At 29.6% G+C, this 16,174-nt stretch overlaps 1 protein-coding gene across 1 annotated transcript; it reads left to right on the forward strand.

The window, feature by feature from the left end:
• Nucleotides 1–8,576: 8,576 nt before the first annotated feature.
• LOC138942168 (uncharacterized) lies at nt 8,577–9,353 on the forward strand. Its single transcript, XM_070312217.1, has one exon. It carries the CDS (start codon nt 8,577–8,579, stop codon nt 9,351–9,353), a length of 777 nt encoding a protein of 258 aa, XP_070168318.1.
• The last annotated feature ends 6,821 nt before the right edge of the window (nt 9,354–16,174 follow it).

The raw sequence follows: 16,174 nt of genomic DNA on the forward strand, positions 1-16,174 counted from the left end.
CGATTATTCGCTTGAGTGTGCAAATACGCCTTGAGAGACAATGTGTATGTGCGTGCATACGTATACTATATATGATACGTTTCAAGCAGTACGCGGTAGCATCGCGACGTCAAGATATAATAACGTTATAAATAAGGTTAATGTTCGCGACGTCAAGATATAATAACATTATAAGGTTAATGTTATATTTGAATCTGCTGCAGAAAATATATTTGGTCCTATCGGGTAAGTAGATTGAAATTTTGTATACAGGGTGGTCCTCGTAACGGTCGCCACGATTTTTAAGGCACTTACAATATTCTGACATAAAAAAGTTTCAAACAAAAGTTGTGTGGCTTCAAGGCGGCCATAAGATGGTGACAATGATTTGACCTTGGAAAATTATTTGAAGGTCATGTGAAGGTCAACTTTAAAATCTTAAATAGAAACTCCCATTTTTTATTTAGTATTCTTGTAGCTGACATCGAGAGCTTTCCAAAACACTATAACAAAGTATTTTTTTATTAAGTACTTTTTGAGTTATTTTATATTTTAATCTGACATATTTTAATATAAAAAATTAAATATCTCGTAAAATATTTAGTTTTTGATAATCTTATCGTAATACTTCTATGTACAGAATAATACGACAAATCAATTAGTATAAAAAAAAAATTGTTTTTAAGAAAATTATTTACAATGTATTTTTTTAAACAATTATTTGTTTTTTTTTGCCACTAATTAATTTGTCTTATTATTCTGTACATAGAAGTATTACGGTAAGATTATCGAAAACTAAATATTTTACAAGATATTTAATTTTTTATATCAAAATATGTCAGATTATAAAATATAAACTAACTCAAAAAGTACTTAATAAATCTTTTTAAGAAATCTTTTTACAAGCAAAAATCTTTTTGTGAAACACAATATTCCTAAATCTGACTAAATTATAATATCTACAGATAATTGAATTTCTTTTATTACCTCTAAATCATTTGGATGACGGATAGCCACAGCATACGTGAAAAAAATCCGGAATTTAAAAATGGGATAATACTTATTTGATAGATTACACATCAATTTCCATTGTTCCTCTGAAAAATATATTATAAATATCGATACAAAAGTTTTAGTGGGATTAATTTTATTGTTATTTCATCACATCTTTACTCAAATACGTTGAAAATAGACAATTAATAATTGTGATAATGATTTGCAAATGGATATTGCCAAGAGGAAAGTCTTAGCTTTGTAAGATATGTAATTTGCATACTTTTGATAGGTATACTACGTTCTAGATCATAAGTTTTTTTGAATTTAATTTTTACTTGTATGTATGCATGAATAACGAGTCATCTATCAATTAATGTAAATAGATTAGAAATTTTATATTTGCCTGCTGAAATATATACCTATGATGCATTTCCAGCAATCGAATGACCCGGTGGTCCTGGTAAAAGATTAACCAGTGGTCCGTTTCTTCCATAATGTACGTAATAATAATATACCAATAAAATAAACATTGATGCCAACAATATAGTGATAAACATCGTTTCTTGATGTCCTGGACCGTTTTATTGATCTTGATCTTCTTCAGGTTACTATTTTACTGATACTTGAATACACGTTACAAAAATCTTTTTTATTTTTATTGTTCATTTAATTGTTAAAAGTTTCCGTAAAAATAATATAATATATATTTAATAATATTATAATAATTGGATCAAGCTAACAACTTGCGATATTTGAGAAAACTTGTATGTAAGAATAACGCGTTTATACTTATTTTGATATTATTAAATATTGTTTGGATTTTACAATAAAATGTTATAAAATTTTTATTTTATACAAATACTGTCGATTATCTAAGAGATTCACTTGATGCGATAATTAGTTGAAACACTACTCACTATATGTTTAAAATAAAATTGCAAATATTTTTAAGCCTAAACAGATACATGTATCAGTAAAACAAATCTTTGCGAGCTATAAAGATCTGAAGCCTGTAATTATAGCCAGACTATACTGTACTTCGTCCAGCTAAAAATAAGAACGTATTAATAATAAAAGTATCATATCTTGAAAGGCAAACTAGTTAAACCGGTTAACACTCACGGAAAAGAAATTAGATAAAAACTGCGTATGGTAACTAGATTTCAATCATAATAAATGGGCAGCAAACATCTTAGCTGTTACACCTATTTATTAGGTGCAACAGCAAACCGTTTTGCTGCAGTTTAGAGTTTTATTTTGGAAACCATGATTAGCTATGGTAGCGAAAATTTGTTTTTCCGTACTTGAGCCATTTTCTGTACCAAAATTGGTAAGATCGGTTACGTTTCAAAAATCGGTATAATCGTTTTTGTGGTTGTTGATTTCGAATCCGGAGTCGTAATTTTGATATCGCGTATCTCTAAAACCATACGTCCAAAAAGAATCTAATTTTATTTAGGATACAAAATTTTATTCAGATCCATCGAAATTTATCGGAGTTATTCAATGTGCGCATATATCCGTCTGTTACGTATCAACTTTAAGTAATGCGCGTTTTCTTACATAAAGTATAGATCGCGCATTCCAGAATACTCGTGGCCGAGTGGCAAGCGATGATTTGTATAAATTGGACGTCGTCATTAGGAGAGCCGATATATACAGAGTGTCCCAGTCCATCCGTACACCCCTTCTAAAATGAAAATAAATAAATGGCTTTTATCAAAAATCGCAAACATTTTTTAAGTAAATCGGGTATGCTCTATCGAATGGTGACCTTGAAATTGACCTTGAACTTGACCTTGAGGGTAAATTGAAGGTCAACTATGATTTTTTAAATGAAAACCCCTTTTTTTATCGCATGTTCTTGTAGCTTATCTCACAGCTTTTTTGCATTAGTTAATTTGTCTCATTATTCTGTACATAAAAGTATTACGGTAAGATTATCGAATACTAAATATTTTACGAAATATTTAATTTTTTATGTCAAAATATGTCAGATTAAAATATAAAATAACTCAAAAAGTACTTAATGAAAAAATTCCTTATTATAGTGTTTTGTAAAGCTGTCGATGTAAGCTATAAGAATATGTAATGAAAAATAGGGGGTTTCGTTTAAAAAATTTAATGTGAGTTTTATATGACCTTGACAGTACTATTCTAGGTCATACTAATATTATTATATAATGCACCACTTAGAGCTCTACAAATTTTGAATGAAAAATTTTTCACGAAAATGCGTCGTTTTCTCAAAAAACTGCTGAAACGGGCGCTCTGTTACACCCAGTATATATACACGTAAGCACAAGAAGCGCGAGTACAGTGAGACGAGTACGTTGCGATCTTTCTTTCAGAGAGTTCTGCGCATTACACGTGTACGATTTACGCTTGTGTACATATCTCCTCCACACGCGCTGGCAGCGGGCACAAAAAAGCAAAATTTGAGAATAATAAATACTATGTATATATATACTTTGGCTTTCTATGTATACATGTAACTAATATTATAATAGCATGTTGTACAATTGCTAGACATATGTGTAATGTGAAATATATTTATATTCATTATAATTAAATATAGTTCTTTTCAAATCACACTTAATTCGTCCTTCTGTCTTTCAATATGTATGCAAAGAAAGCCAAAATATACATATACTACGTATATATGCTGACAAACGGATTAATAAATTAAAGCGATTAAAATTTTGTTGCAATAAGATTCACTTTGAGAATAATAAATACTACATATATATGGTATACTTTGACTTTCTTCGCATATGTATAACTAATATTGTAATAGCATGCTGTGCAATGTGATATATAATTATCATAGGTTTTTCTTTTTCTTAAATAATGTAACATAGTTATACATATAAAGAAAGCTAAAGTATACATACTATGTATGTATACTGATGAACAGATTAATAAATTAAAACGATCAAAATTTTGTTGCAGTAAGATCCACTTTGAGAATAATAAATAAATACTACGTATGAATACTTTGGCTTCCTGTGCATACGTATAATATTATAATAGCATGTTGCAATGCGAGATATATATTCATAAGTTTTATGAACATTATCAGAGAGAAATCACTGACATTATTATATTTTTGATTATATAGTTGTGAAGTAAAACTTGTAAATTCCTACGATTTTATCAAAAATGTAATAATGTCAGCGATTTCTCTCTGATAATGTTCATAAAACTTATGAATATATATCTCGCATTGCAACATGCTATTATAATATTACACGTGATTCAATGTGTTGAATAGCTTGAAATTTGTGAAACACGAATACCGAAAATAAATTTAATCTATAATTATATAGTTATAATCAGGGTTGGGAAAGTTACTTTATAAAAGTAACTCGTTACCGTAACCGTTATTTTTTTCTAAAAAGTAACTCGTTACCAATTTTAAAAAGTAACTCGTTACCGTTACAGTTACTAAAAAGTAACAAGTCGTTACAATTTCCGTTACTTTTTTACAATACAAACTAATAAATTATTTTGCATAAGAAAAACTTTTAAAAAATTGTAAGCAAGATTTCATTCAAGGTTTATTACAAAATAAATGATTAAATTTTATCGAAATTCTTTATTAATTTTTAATAAAATTTGTTGCTCCATAGTATCATCATTTAAATGCCCTTTTTGTGGTGTTAATACAGAGCCACCGATGCTAAACATTCTTTCTACAGATGCACTGCTTGGTAGAGCTGTATTATATTTAATAAAAAGTTTTTTAAGTTTTGGATAGTCGTTTAACATTTCTATATTACAATTATTTGATTTTAAAAACCGTTGCAATTCTTCTTGTTCAGATTCATTTTGCACCGTTTTTTGCTCAAAAATGAAAAAATCATCGTGATCGTCAGATTTTCCAGCTTTTGAAGAATTTTCAGTTGATCGGATTCCCAATAAATCCTCCAAGTAATTTTCAGCATGTTTTCTTTTTTCTCCGGTTAACCAGTTTAACTTAAATTTTGGATGTAAACATGCTGCTATTATTAATTCTTTTGTTTCAAATATTGTAAGAAATCTAAAATCAAATATAGTAAATTAAGCGACATTGTTTGTTTTATTGAAATTAATACTTTTGAATCAATAGTTTAAAATAAAATAATATTTTTCAATTAAATCCTTATTTAAAATTAAATAACATATGTATTAATCAAATTAATAAGTTACCTTTTATTTAAACCTTGCTGAATAGCTTCAACTAATGAATGGCAATCTATAAGGTCAGATTTATTGAGATTTTCTAATTTTCGTTGCAAGGTACTTAGAACTGGTAGTAAATGAGAGTTCTGCTTTTCCGAAAAGATAAAGCTCTCATTGGATATCGCGCGTCGCGTCATCGCACTGGTCTGCAAGAGCCATAAGTTGATCAATCACATTCAAGCATTTTTACAACATAATAAGAATGCTAATTGGTCGATTTGCTTACGGCTTTACGGTTAAGATAAAAATTTTATCACGCACAATAGCAAGAATAATATCTTAAATAAATCAAAAAATTTAAAAAAAGTAACGATAAAAGTAACTGTTAAATTCGTTACTCGTTACCGAAAAATGTAACGAAGTTACTTTTTCCGTTACAAATAAAATTTGTAACGCCATTACCGTTACAGTTACCGAAAAAAAGTAACTGTAACGGTAACGGCGTTACAAGTAACGCGTTACTTCCCAATCCTGGTTATAATACCCCCTCCGTGGGGTATATATTTTGAAAGTCACAGTCACTTCTGAAGAGCGGCTTTCAAAATTAATTTATGATTTTCTCTGCACTGAGAAAAAAAAGTTGTTAATTTGACTAAATTCGTCCAACTAATTACTATTTCTTTGTATTTCTTTAATTGGAATATTTAACTATTTAAATCAAATATGCCTCATGTTAGATTTAATTATTTAATATGTGGTATTTGACTTAAAATATTAAAATATTTCAATTAAAGAAATAGTAATTAGTTGGACGAATTTAGTCAAGTCAACAATTTTTTTTTCTCGGTGTGAAGAAATTATACATATCTATAAGTTTATACATCCTATCATTCGCATTATGCAATATCTGACCGTCAATTTTATGTCATTGATTATTTTAATGAAATGTGCAATAAAAAAAAACGAGATATAGGATATTATAAAGATCAATGTGTTTATTCTTCTTTAAATATACAAATTTTAATTATTATATTAAATTTCAACTGCATGTTTATTTTTATTTTTAATTGCGTAGAATTTTATGAAAATTATATGTATTCCCCCATCAATGATTTCCTTTTGCAAGCGCAAATAATTTGTAATAAATGTCAGTTAATTGGTTCACATCTTTTTCAAATTGATATTAAGAGATATGGTAATGTCTCGCGCTGTCACGCGCAATAACAAGGTACTCCGCGTATTTATACGCGAGTCGGCCAATTAAGAGTATCTGAGATTTTCAAATTTGAATAACAGCTGAAGCGATCGAGTTCTTATTAGACTTAACTTATAATCTTAATTATAACTTTAATTAATCTTTAATTAATCTTAATCTTATAATTTTCAAAGTATACGAAATATATATTATATAAGACAAACAAAAAATATCTATACTTTTATCTATTATCTCTAACATCTATTACTTCTATTTACTTAAGAATACACGGCGAGATCATCTCTCAATACGATATTACTTGCAAATTTCTTTCAAATTTATTACTTTTTACAGTACCAAAAAGAAGTTATGTAAGAGTTTATCGTTAAAAATAATATTCAAGTATAGTTCTGTAACTAATTCTGTATTTTATTTGATTTTCCGTGATGAAAACAAATTGAAAATAAATTGTAATAATAAAGTATGTACGGTTATATATTAATGCCATTATGTTATCTGTGCTGGTGAAAACACCTGTGCCGAGCCAAGGATAAAACAAATTATACAAATAACTTTTTTCAAAGCGCTTGGTGCTGGTTAGTATCGTCTGAAATCATCAAAAACATGTCAAGAGAGAAACATTAATTTATATTATATTACTCGATCTTTTAGATGCGCAAATAATTTATTTATTGTAACGCAAATTTTTATCTAATCTCGGTCGAATATGTCGACATTTCCTCTATTTATCTTTTTAAGCTTTTAACCTTTTAACCTTTCTGTTTACGAGCAGAAATATTCTTGTGAAATGCAAGGTTCCTACATCTCACTAAATTGTAATGTCTACACACAATTAAATTTCTTTTTTATTACCTTTAGATCATCTGGATGACGGATAGACACACAATACGTGAGGAAAATTCACAATTTAAAAATAGGATAATATTTATCAGATAGGCAACGCTTCAATTTCCATTGTTTTTCTGACAAATGAATTATAAATATCAATACCAAAATTTTGGTGGGATTAATTTTATCGTTATTTTATTACATTTTTACTCAGATATGTTGAAAATAAATAATTAATAATTATGATAATGATTTGCAAATGAATATTGCCGAAAAAAGACGCCTATATATATAGCTACGGATCATGGATTAATTTCGAAAGTCAGTCACTTTTGAAGAGCGGTTTCCGAAATTAATTTATGATTTTCTCTGACAAAAGTATATATGTCTATAAGTATATACATCCTTTCATTCACATTATGCAATATCTGATCATCAATTTTATGTCATTGATTATTTCAATGAAATGTGTAATGAAAAGAAACGAGATATAGGATATTATAAAGATCAATGTGTTTATTTTTCTTTAAATATATAAATTTTATTTATTATATTAAATTAATATTATACTTTCATATGTCAAAGTCATAGTGATATTTTCCTATATTTTGGAACATTGTTTAATATTATCGTAAATGCATAAAGGTGAAAAAAAATCAATTGCGTGGAAGAAGACTTAATTTTTATGATTGTTACTAAAGTAGTTTTTTTGTTAAAAGAATTATTATTCTATTATTTACATGCATATTTATATTATAAGAATTTTAATTTTCCTGTTTTAGTTGAAAGAAGATATGGAAAATTTTATGATTTTCAAATTAATGGGAGCACCAATAAAAATGAAGAAAAATGCAGCACCTCATATTTTTGATTGTCAACCTAACCGTCGAACAGCTGCAAGTACTCACGACCGAGGTGCATTTAAAAAATTAAATAATAAAAGAATGATATCCGAAATACTATTTCATTGCGAAACTCATGAAACTAATGAAAATAGATCACCAAATGTTAAAAGTAACAATGAAATATTGTAGTTCCAAAAAAAGTATGCAGACAAAAAGAAATTTCAACAAATGAAAACTGTGCTTCGATAAGTTTTTCAATACTCACAGAGAATAATAAAATAAATGATGAAATTGATTTTTCAAATATACCGAGCAAGTCAGATAGTATTAATATTGAAAAAAGCAATGCAGTTCCATTAATCGTTACAGAAAAAGAAGGAGAAGTATTATTGCAATCGAATGACAAAATAGAAATTAATATGAAGTGTCCTTGGGATAAAGAAAACAAGAACACGAAGGTTTTTTTTAGAAGTAAAAAAATTCAATGCAATATAAAGTGCAGTACTGTTGAAGAAAGTTGCCAAACACTGCCTAATACTGTAAATAAAATGTGTTCACCCATTAATGTACCAACGGAGAGTGACAATAGCGGTGCAGTTGTAACCGATTTTTCCAAAACGATTACAACTGGTACTACTAGGAGCGAATATGAATCATGTCATGAAGATTATTTGCAGTATTGTGAAGAACAAGACCTACAAGCAAAAAGAAGCGTTTTACATTTAACAAATTATTTTATTAGCACACAGACAAAACAATACATTGGAATTCCAAATGACTGGTTATGGATTGTTGATGAACTGCATAAACGCAACTGTTTATCAACAGAAAATATAAAATTGACTTTGATGAAAATCAAACTGAATGTCAATTTTGTAAGATTAGGTAACCAATTTGGAATCAGCACAGCAGGAGCATCAAAAATTTTTCAAAATAGTGTACCAAAATTATGTCATTTCTTAAAAACTTTTATTTATTGTCCTCCTAGAGAAAGCGTTAAAATGGCATTATCTATACCGTTTCGTGCAAATTTTGCTCACGTTTATGGAATAATTGACTGTTTCGAAATTCAAATCGAGAAACCATCAAACGCTCTTCAACAGTCTTTAACGTGGTCAGAATATAAAAAGTGCAATACATTGAAGTATTTAATATGTTGTACACCGGATGGATTTATTAATTTTATTTCTTCTGGTTATGGAGGTCGAATAAATGATGTTGAGTTGTTTGAACAATGCGGTATAATGGATGTTTTGCCAAAAAAATGTGGAATTATGGCAGATCGTGGTTTTAAGCAGATTCAAACATCTTTAAATAAAATTTAGTGCGAACTTATAAGACCTCCTAGTGTAAAAAGTGGAGGTAAATCGTCTAAGATAGAAGTAATGTTAACGAAGCGTATAGCAAGTTTAAGAATTTACGTAGAACGTGTGATAAGAAGACTACGAGAATTTTCACTTTTGGAACCACATTCTATTTTAAACCATAACATCATGCCATACATAGATGATGTTGTTCGTATTGTAGCAGCTTTAATAAACCTCCAAGCACCTATTATAAGAACATAATAATTTATAATTATTAATATAAAATTATATTATACGAAAAATAAAAAACTAATTGTTCACATAACAAACTTTTTATTAATGCATATTTTATCTTAAAATAGAATTTATCAATTTACAATAAATATTTTTTTTCCAGAAACTGATAGCTTGTTCTGTTACAGCTGTAGTATAATCTTTATCATAATCTACCCAAACTGTTGTCACTTTTCTGTTATTTTCGAAATCAGGATCAGCAACACAAAATAAACCCTTTTTTGTATTTGTAGCTAGTATTTGAAGATTTATTTGTGCTTTGCACTTAGAAGCTACTTTTCTTTTTGATGGAAATCGAGAAATAGCTTTGTCTGAATTTGGACACTTCACTTCCACAATAAAATCATTGCCCATAGCATCCGGAGAAGCTCCCAAAATCGGGTAATTTGGCATTAAAAAAAGACCACAATTTTTCAGTTTTTGGCCTACTATTTTCTCAACTTTTTTAAGTACTTCTTTCTCAAGACATCTCCCTCTTTCCATTTCTTTTGTATCATATACTTTAGATGCGCCAGTGATCCGCTGTACAAGACTTCCATCTTCGGTGTTACAATTTGCAGCTTCATGTAATATCGATGCAGTTATTCTACCGTAGCGAAGTTCGAACCATAAATGGCTGTTACTTCGCATTTTAGTTGCATTTTCCGCTTCAAAACATAATTCTTTGACATTTTGGAAATACAAAATATTAAAAAATCATCTGCAGTTTTCATTCCACATGCTGAAAACTCAACAATCAGTCGATGCATTGACAATGAGTATAATCGGCGTTCCTTTAGTTCAAAATGATGTTGCGATAACTGACCGTCAAGTTGCTTCTCCTTGGCTATTTTCACAATGTCCTGCAGAAATGTTGCGTTGTTAGGAAAATTTTTTATATTCTGTACTTCTTTTTTGTACAATTTCTTAGTTTCAATGTATTTTTTAGTTGCTCCAATAGTTGATTAAACAGCCTTTTTCCAATAACAAGCAACCTCTGTCGATGCTGGATTTTCTGTTCGTCTGTGGAACCACATTAAAAAGGCTACCGAATATTTACAACTACCTAAAAATATAAATAATAACATTTACTAATATCTCGCAGTAATTTGCTTAAGTTTATATGCAAATATAAAATCAGTGTTGTCATCACATAAAGCATAAAAAGTCGAAATACTTGTTCAAACACCGTATTTAAATGAGAAGTGTTTATCCATAGGATATTACAGAACATCTTTTATATAATAAGAACATAGTTTTCATTCTTGAAAAATATAACTTTAAACTTTTTTCGAATACTGCATGCAAGTTATAGTAAACATTGATTCTATATTTTGGTTCTGAGAATAATGAAACTATACCTAACGACGCTGCACAATCATGGCATTCAACACTGAACACTTTCTCTTGTTCCTCATCCACGATTAAAGTTACTGAGTAACTTCTACTTCTTACTCGATGCTCCGGATAAATCCTTGCCTTCACAGTGCACTTTGAATTCTCTCGTTTTAGGCAGACATATCCTATTGCTGAATCTCCATATGTTTCTCGACATGCCCTGTATTTAAAATTATTTTGTACATTTAGGACTAGTTGTTCAAACACTGATTAATAGATATATGTACTTTCAACAGACAATTAAAAACATAACCTTAAAATATACATAAAACACACAGACCTTTGTATTTAAAAGTAGATATATATTTTAACTACGTATACAACAATTGAGTCTTAATATAAATTAATGAATTTCTTGTTATGTATACGCAGATGTTTTTACTCCTCGCATTTCGGCAGCATTAAAACGGTCGTCTTCTTTAATAAATTGATACACCATTAGCGCATCAATTTTTGGCAGATTTGTTGAATTTGCCTTAACATATCCCGCTTCCATTTTACTCAGTTCGTTAACTACTATTTTTCTTTAAAAAGGGTCAAAAACATTAACAATCTTCTTGTTCCCTGTACTAGATCGACGTCTTAGTAACGAAGTGACGTCACGCACGAACTAACCAATAATGAAGCGTTTACAAGTCACGTGAAAATTTTATATTTTAATCATCTTTCTTTCTTTATTTTAAATTATTTATTGTTGATGGAAAATCTTCAAAGTTTGGAAATAATTTTTTTATAATATATATTTTTGATTAAAAATAAAATTTATATAACATTTTTTTTTATAATACCCTATTGTCTGAAAAATAATAAAATAAACGTTTTGTATATTAAAATATAAAAAATATAAATATTTTATAATAATACTTATAGCAGGGTTGTGCCGTAGATTTGAAAATTACGTCTACATGAATTGTTTACATGGACTTTTTTCATAGACAATGTAAACTATGTAAGTTTTATAAATTAGATGTCAGAATGCAAAAAAAAAGCATGATTATATTATAAAATAGTTAATGTATCTATATAAGTGATTTTAGTAAAGTAAGGCAGAAAAAAATGTAATGCTATTGTATAATAACTTTTTACGACTTACGTTTTTCTCTGCCTTATTTTACGTCCATGACTATGACAGACACCTTATCCCTTGTCATCAGTCTTCGGCTGCTTAGATTTCTATTTGTAATTATATTTCAAGCATGAAACATAAAAAACGAAATATATAGAAAATCTTTGACAAACCATATTCCATAGATCATAGATTATTCATTATTGACATAGATGACATATTACACATAGTTTACATTGCGTAGACATAGACTATAATAGTTTATGGATAAATGCCCAACTCTGATTTATAGTAAGTAAAACATAAATATTTATAGTAATATTTTATATATATTTACAAAATATATATTACAATTGATTCTATATATCTAATAATAGAATTAATCATATTACAAATATATATTACAAAATATAATGCAAAGATTAATATAAAATATAATTTACAATGTAATACAAAATAATTTATTACATGAAAATATTCGAAATATTCGTAAGACGTAAAACTCCGGATAAGCTACTTGGTAGCGTCACGGCCCCTGTACATAGGCAAACCATTGACAAGCCAGAAAGAAATTTTTTCATATACTTTGCGTCGCGACGCTACCGCATCGCTTGATAACGCAGAATCCACTAGAAATTTTTAGATTAGATATAGCTGATAAGCAACGATTAATGCGATATTTACGATTAATGATCAATATGCAATTACAAAGCTTATTAAGCTTTAAATAATGAAAACATGTTTATATTATGACCAAAAGAGTCGTTAATAAAGTTATCGAAGTTTTTCAATTTAGAAAATCCCCTCTCTCTCTCTCTCTCCCTATCTGTCTCTTTCTTCCTTTTACGCACACACTCCACCATACACACATCGCGTGTAGCTATCAGCTGATCGCAGCATCCGACAAGCGACGATCCGGAACAACTTTCGCTAAATTGACGTTATTTTAAGAAATACGTATTCCTGACGTAATTCTAAGACATTTCTTTTTTTACCAAAATTTTATATAAAGCATAATTTTATGTTATAAGATAAAATAGTTAGCGTCTCATGCGGTGGTAGTCACGCGTTGGACGGTCAGCTGCGGCGCGTTGCGCCGCTCCTGCCTGTCTTTTGTACTCGACACGTGATTTGCTAACTATTTTTGCTTATTACTCAAAAATTACGCTTCAATTCAAATTTTGGTAAAGGAAAAATCGTCTTAGAATTGTATCAGGAATACGTCATTTTAAGGATGGAAGGTTGTTCTAAAACACCCTGTATGTCTAATTTTTTACGATTAAATAAATAATATACATGAACAAATAACAGCAGTGTAATAAAATGACACAATGGAAAACAGAAACAAAATGGTACAATAAGAAAAAAGGCATATATTACAATATATTTTAAACTTTATTTTAATTTAATTATTTAATTATTTTAATGTAAACTTGAAGAATATATTATATAATTATTTTGACATAAACTTAAAGAATATATATTAACACACGCAAATAATACAATGAAAAACAGAAACAAAATGGTACAATAAGAAAAAAATGCTTATATTACAATATACTTAATTACAATATATAATTAATTACAATATATAAACTTAAATATTTTTTAAATTTATTTATTTTAATTTAATTATTTAATTATTTTAACGTAAACTTAAAGAATATATATTAACACTCAAATTACTTCTGCTTCTTCTAAAACTTGTTCCTAATGTTCCTGAAACAAAAAAAATATTAATATTAATATATTTTAATTTAATATAAAAATTTTATTATATAATATTATAAAAATAATAAAAATCAAATATTATTTGTCTTATTTGTACATGTTTTCTTACAATCTTTGTATTATCGAATACGATAATATCAGTTTTGTCTAAATGATCTTATTTTAAATAAGCTAAAATAATTATTTTTGATTTCTTTAAAACAAATTTTAATCATTTTTTACAGTTTTGCAAATAAAATTTATAATATTGTATAGTGTATACAGTAACTCAAAAATTATAAGAAAATATGTATAACATGTGTACAGTTAAACAAAAATCGATTATTTTACTCATCAAAAAACAATGAATAAAATAAAATAACTTCTGATTTCACTTTCATATTTTTCATTTGTATGTATACAAAGTGCTCTCGAAATTTTGACATTTATACAGTGCGAGACTTATATATATATATATATATATATATATATATATATATTATATATATATTGTTGCGTCCCTGCGGGTCGTCTGTGACCGTTATTCCTGAATCTGCTGTACCCGTCTCCGGGAGAACGTTGCTAAGGGTTGTTGTTAAACAACGGTGTTCATCTGGAGAGAGATCGGCCATCTTAGAGTCTCGCGACGGATGCCATTCCGGGCGGACGTATTCGAGATTACGATAACCGTTATTGTTCTGTGTTCCTTGTATAATAGTGTTCTGTGTTATTATATCAAAGTTCCTTTCGTTCTTTCAAAGGAGTGTTAATTATTTACTTGCGGTACGCGAGTGTCAGTTGTGTCACGCGGATTCGAGTTATATCGATTTCGATCCGCGGACGCAACATTTTGGGGGCTCGTCCGGGATACAACGGAGTGGATGATTTTCTGGAGAATTGTGTGTTTTTTCGTCTATAAAAATGGAGATGGAACAGGAAAATTCGCCGACGGTAGAAGTTACGACGAGAAAGAGGAGTCGTCTGACTTCAACGGCGGCTACAACATCGGGACCATCATTGGAAACGGTTACGCTTCAGTCAGCGATGCGTGAGATCCGTGAGCTACGCGAGGAACGATTGCAGCAGCGAGCCGATTTTGAGACGCAATTGCGCCAACACGATGAGCAGCGAGCTATATTTGAGGCACAACTGCGCCAACGCGACGAAGCGTTACGTGGAATGAAGCAGAGGATTCGTCTGCTGGATGATAACAACCAGCTAAGTCGCTCTATTAACAGAAATTTTATGCCTAATGTTACGCCTAATTTTGAGAGAGACGCGCGTAATTCAATTCATATTAATACGGAATTAGGTTTTAAATTAAAGCCGGATATTTTTGACGGGACTGTTCCGCTAAGGGAGTTCTTCTCACAGTTCGAGTTAATCGCGCGAGCAAATAGGTGGAGTGACGCTGCGAAAAGCGTCGCTCTCGTATCATGTCTTAGAGGAAAAGCGCGTGCGGTATTGGAGTGTGTCATTAATATTGAGAATCTCGATTACGCGGAATTGAAATCCAAATTAGAATTGCGGTTTGGGGAAGGATTTTTGTCACAGTCATATTATTCCCAATTTACGAACAGAAGGCAAAAGTTGGGGGAAGATGAGGCTACCTTGGGCTCTGAAATTGAAAGGCTTTCGCAGTTGGCATATCCCGAATGTACACACGAAGTTCGAGATAAAATTGCTTGCGCGCAGTTTGTTACCGCGTTGTCTAATAGATTTGTGAGAAGGACTCTGCAGTTGGAGGGAATCACCTCCTTGAAAATGGCCATACAAAGGGCCATGGCGGTGAAAGTTATACAGGAAAGTGATTTTGAAAGACGGAATAATAATTTCAATTTTGGCAATAATAATAATAATAATAATAATTTCGCTAAAGGAAGGAATTTTGATTTCGGGAATAGAAATAATTTTAACAAATTTGACAATAAAAGAAGTTCTGGAAATTCTGGCGATAAAGCTAAAGAAAAGAAACAGGAACAATATAAAAATTTTTACAAAAGTTCTGGCACAAATAATAATAAAACATTTGTAAAAGAATGTTGGCAATGTGGAGGCTCAGGCCATTTTCGAGCGGAGTGCCCATTCTTAAAGAAAGGGGGAAACTGAATTTTGTCGAGCTGTTCAGGGCAGGTTCGACGCGAGAACAAGGAGCCCCAATAGAATTACAAAGTTATTTATGTAATTGTAAAAATGTTAACAATAATACTGGCACTAATAATAAGAAATTGTTTAATTTTAAAGGGTTTATTGATGAACAATTGTGTAATTTTAAAATTGATACGGGTTCGGATGTGTCTCTTATCAGGAGTAATTTTGTTAGAATGCCTAAGCGGCGAATCCCTCTTGATAATTCTTTTCATTTGAAATATCCCACGGGGGAAGAAGTCCC

Source organism: Polyergus mexicanus, unplaced genomic scaffold, assembly GCF_030449975.1.
Source record: "Polyergus mexicanus isolate NDT 795.1 unplaced genomic scaffold, iyPolMexi1.0 SCAF_21, whole genome shotgun sequence".
Classification (NCBI taxonomy): Eukaryota; Metazoa; Arthropoda; class Insecta; order Hymenoptera; family Formicidae; genus Polyergus; species Polyergus mexicanus.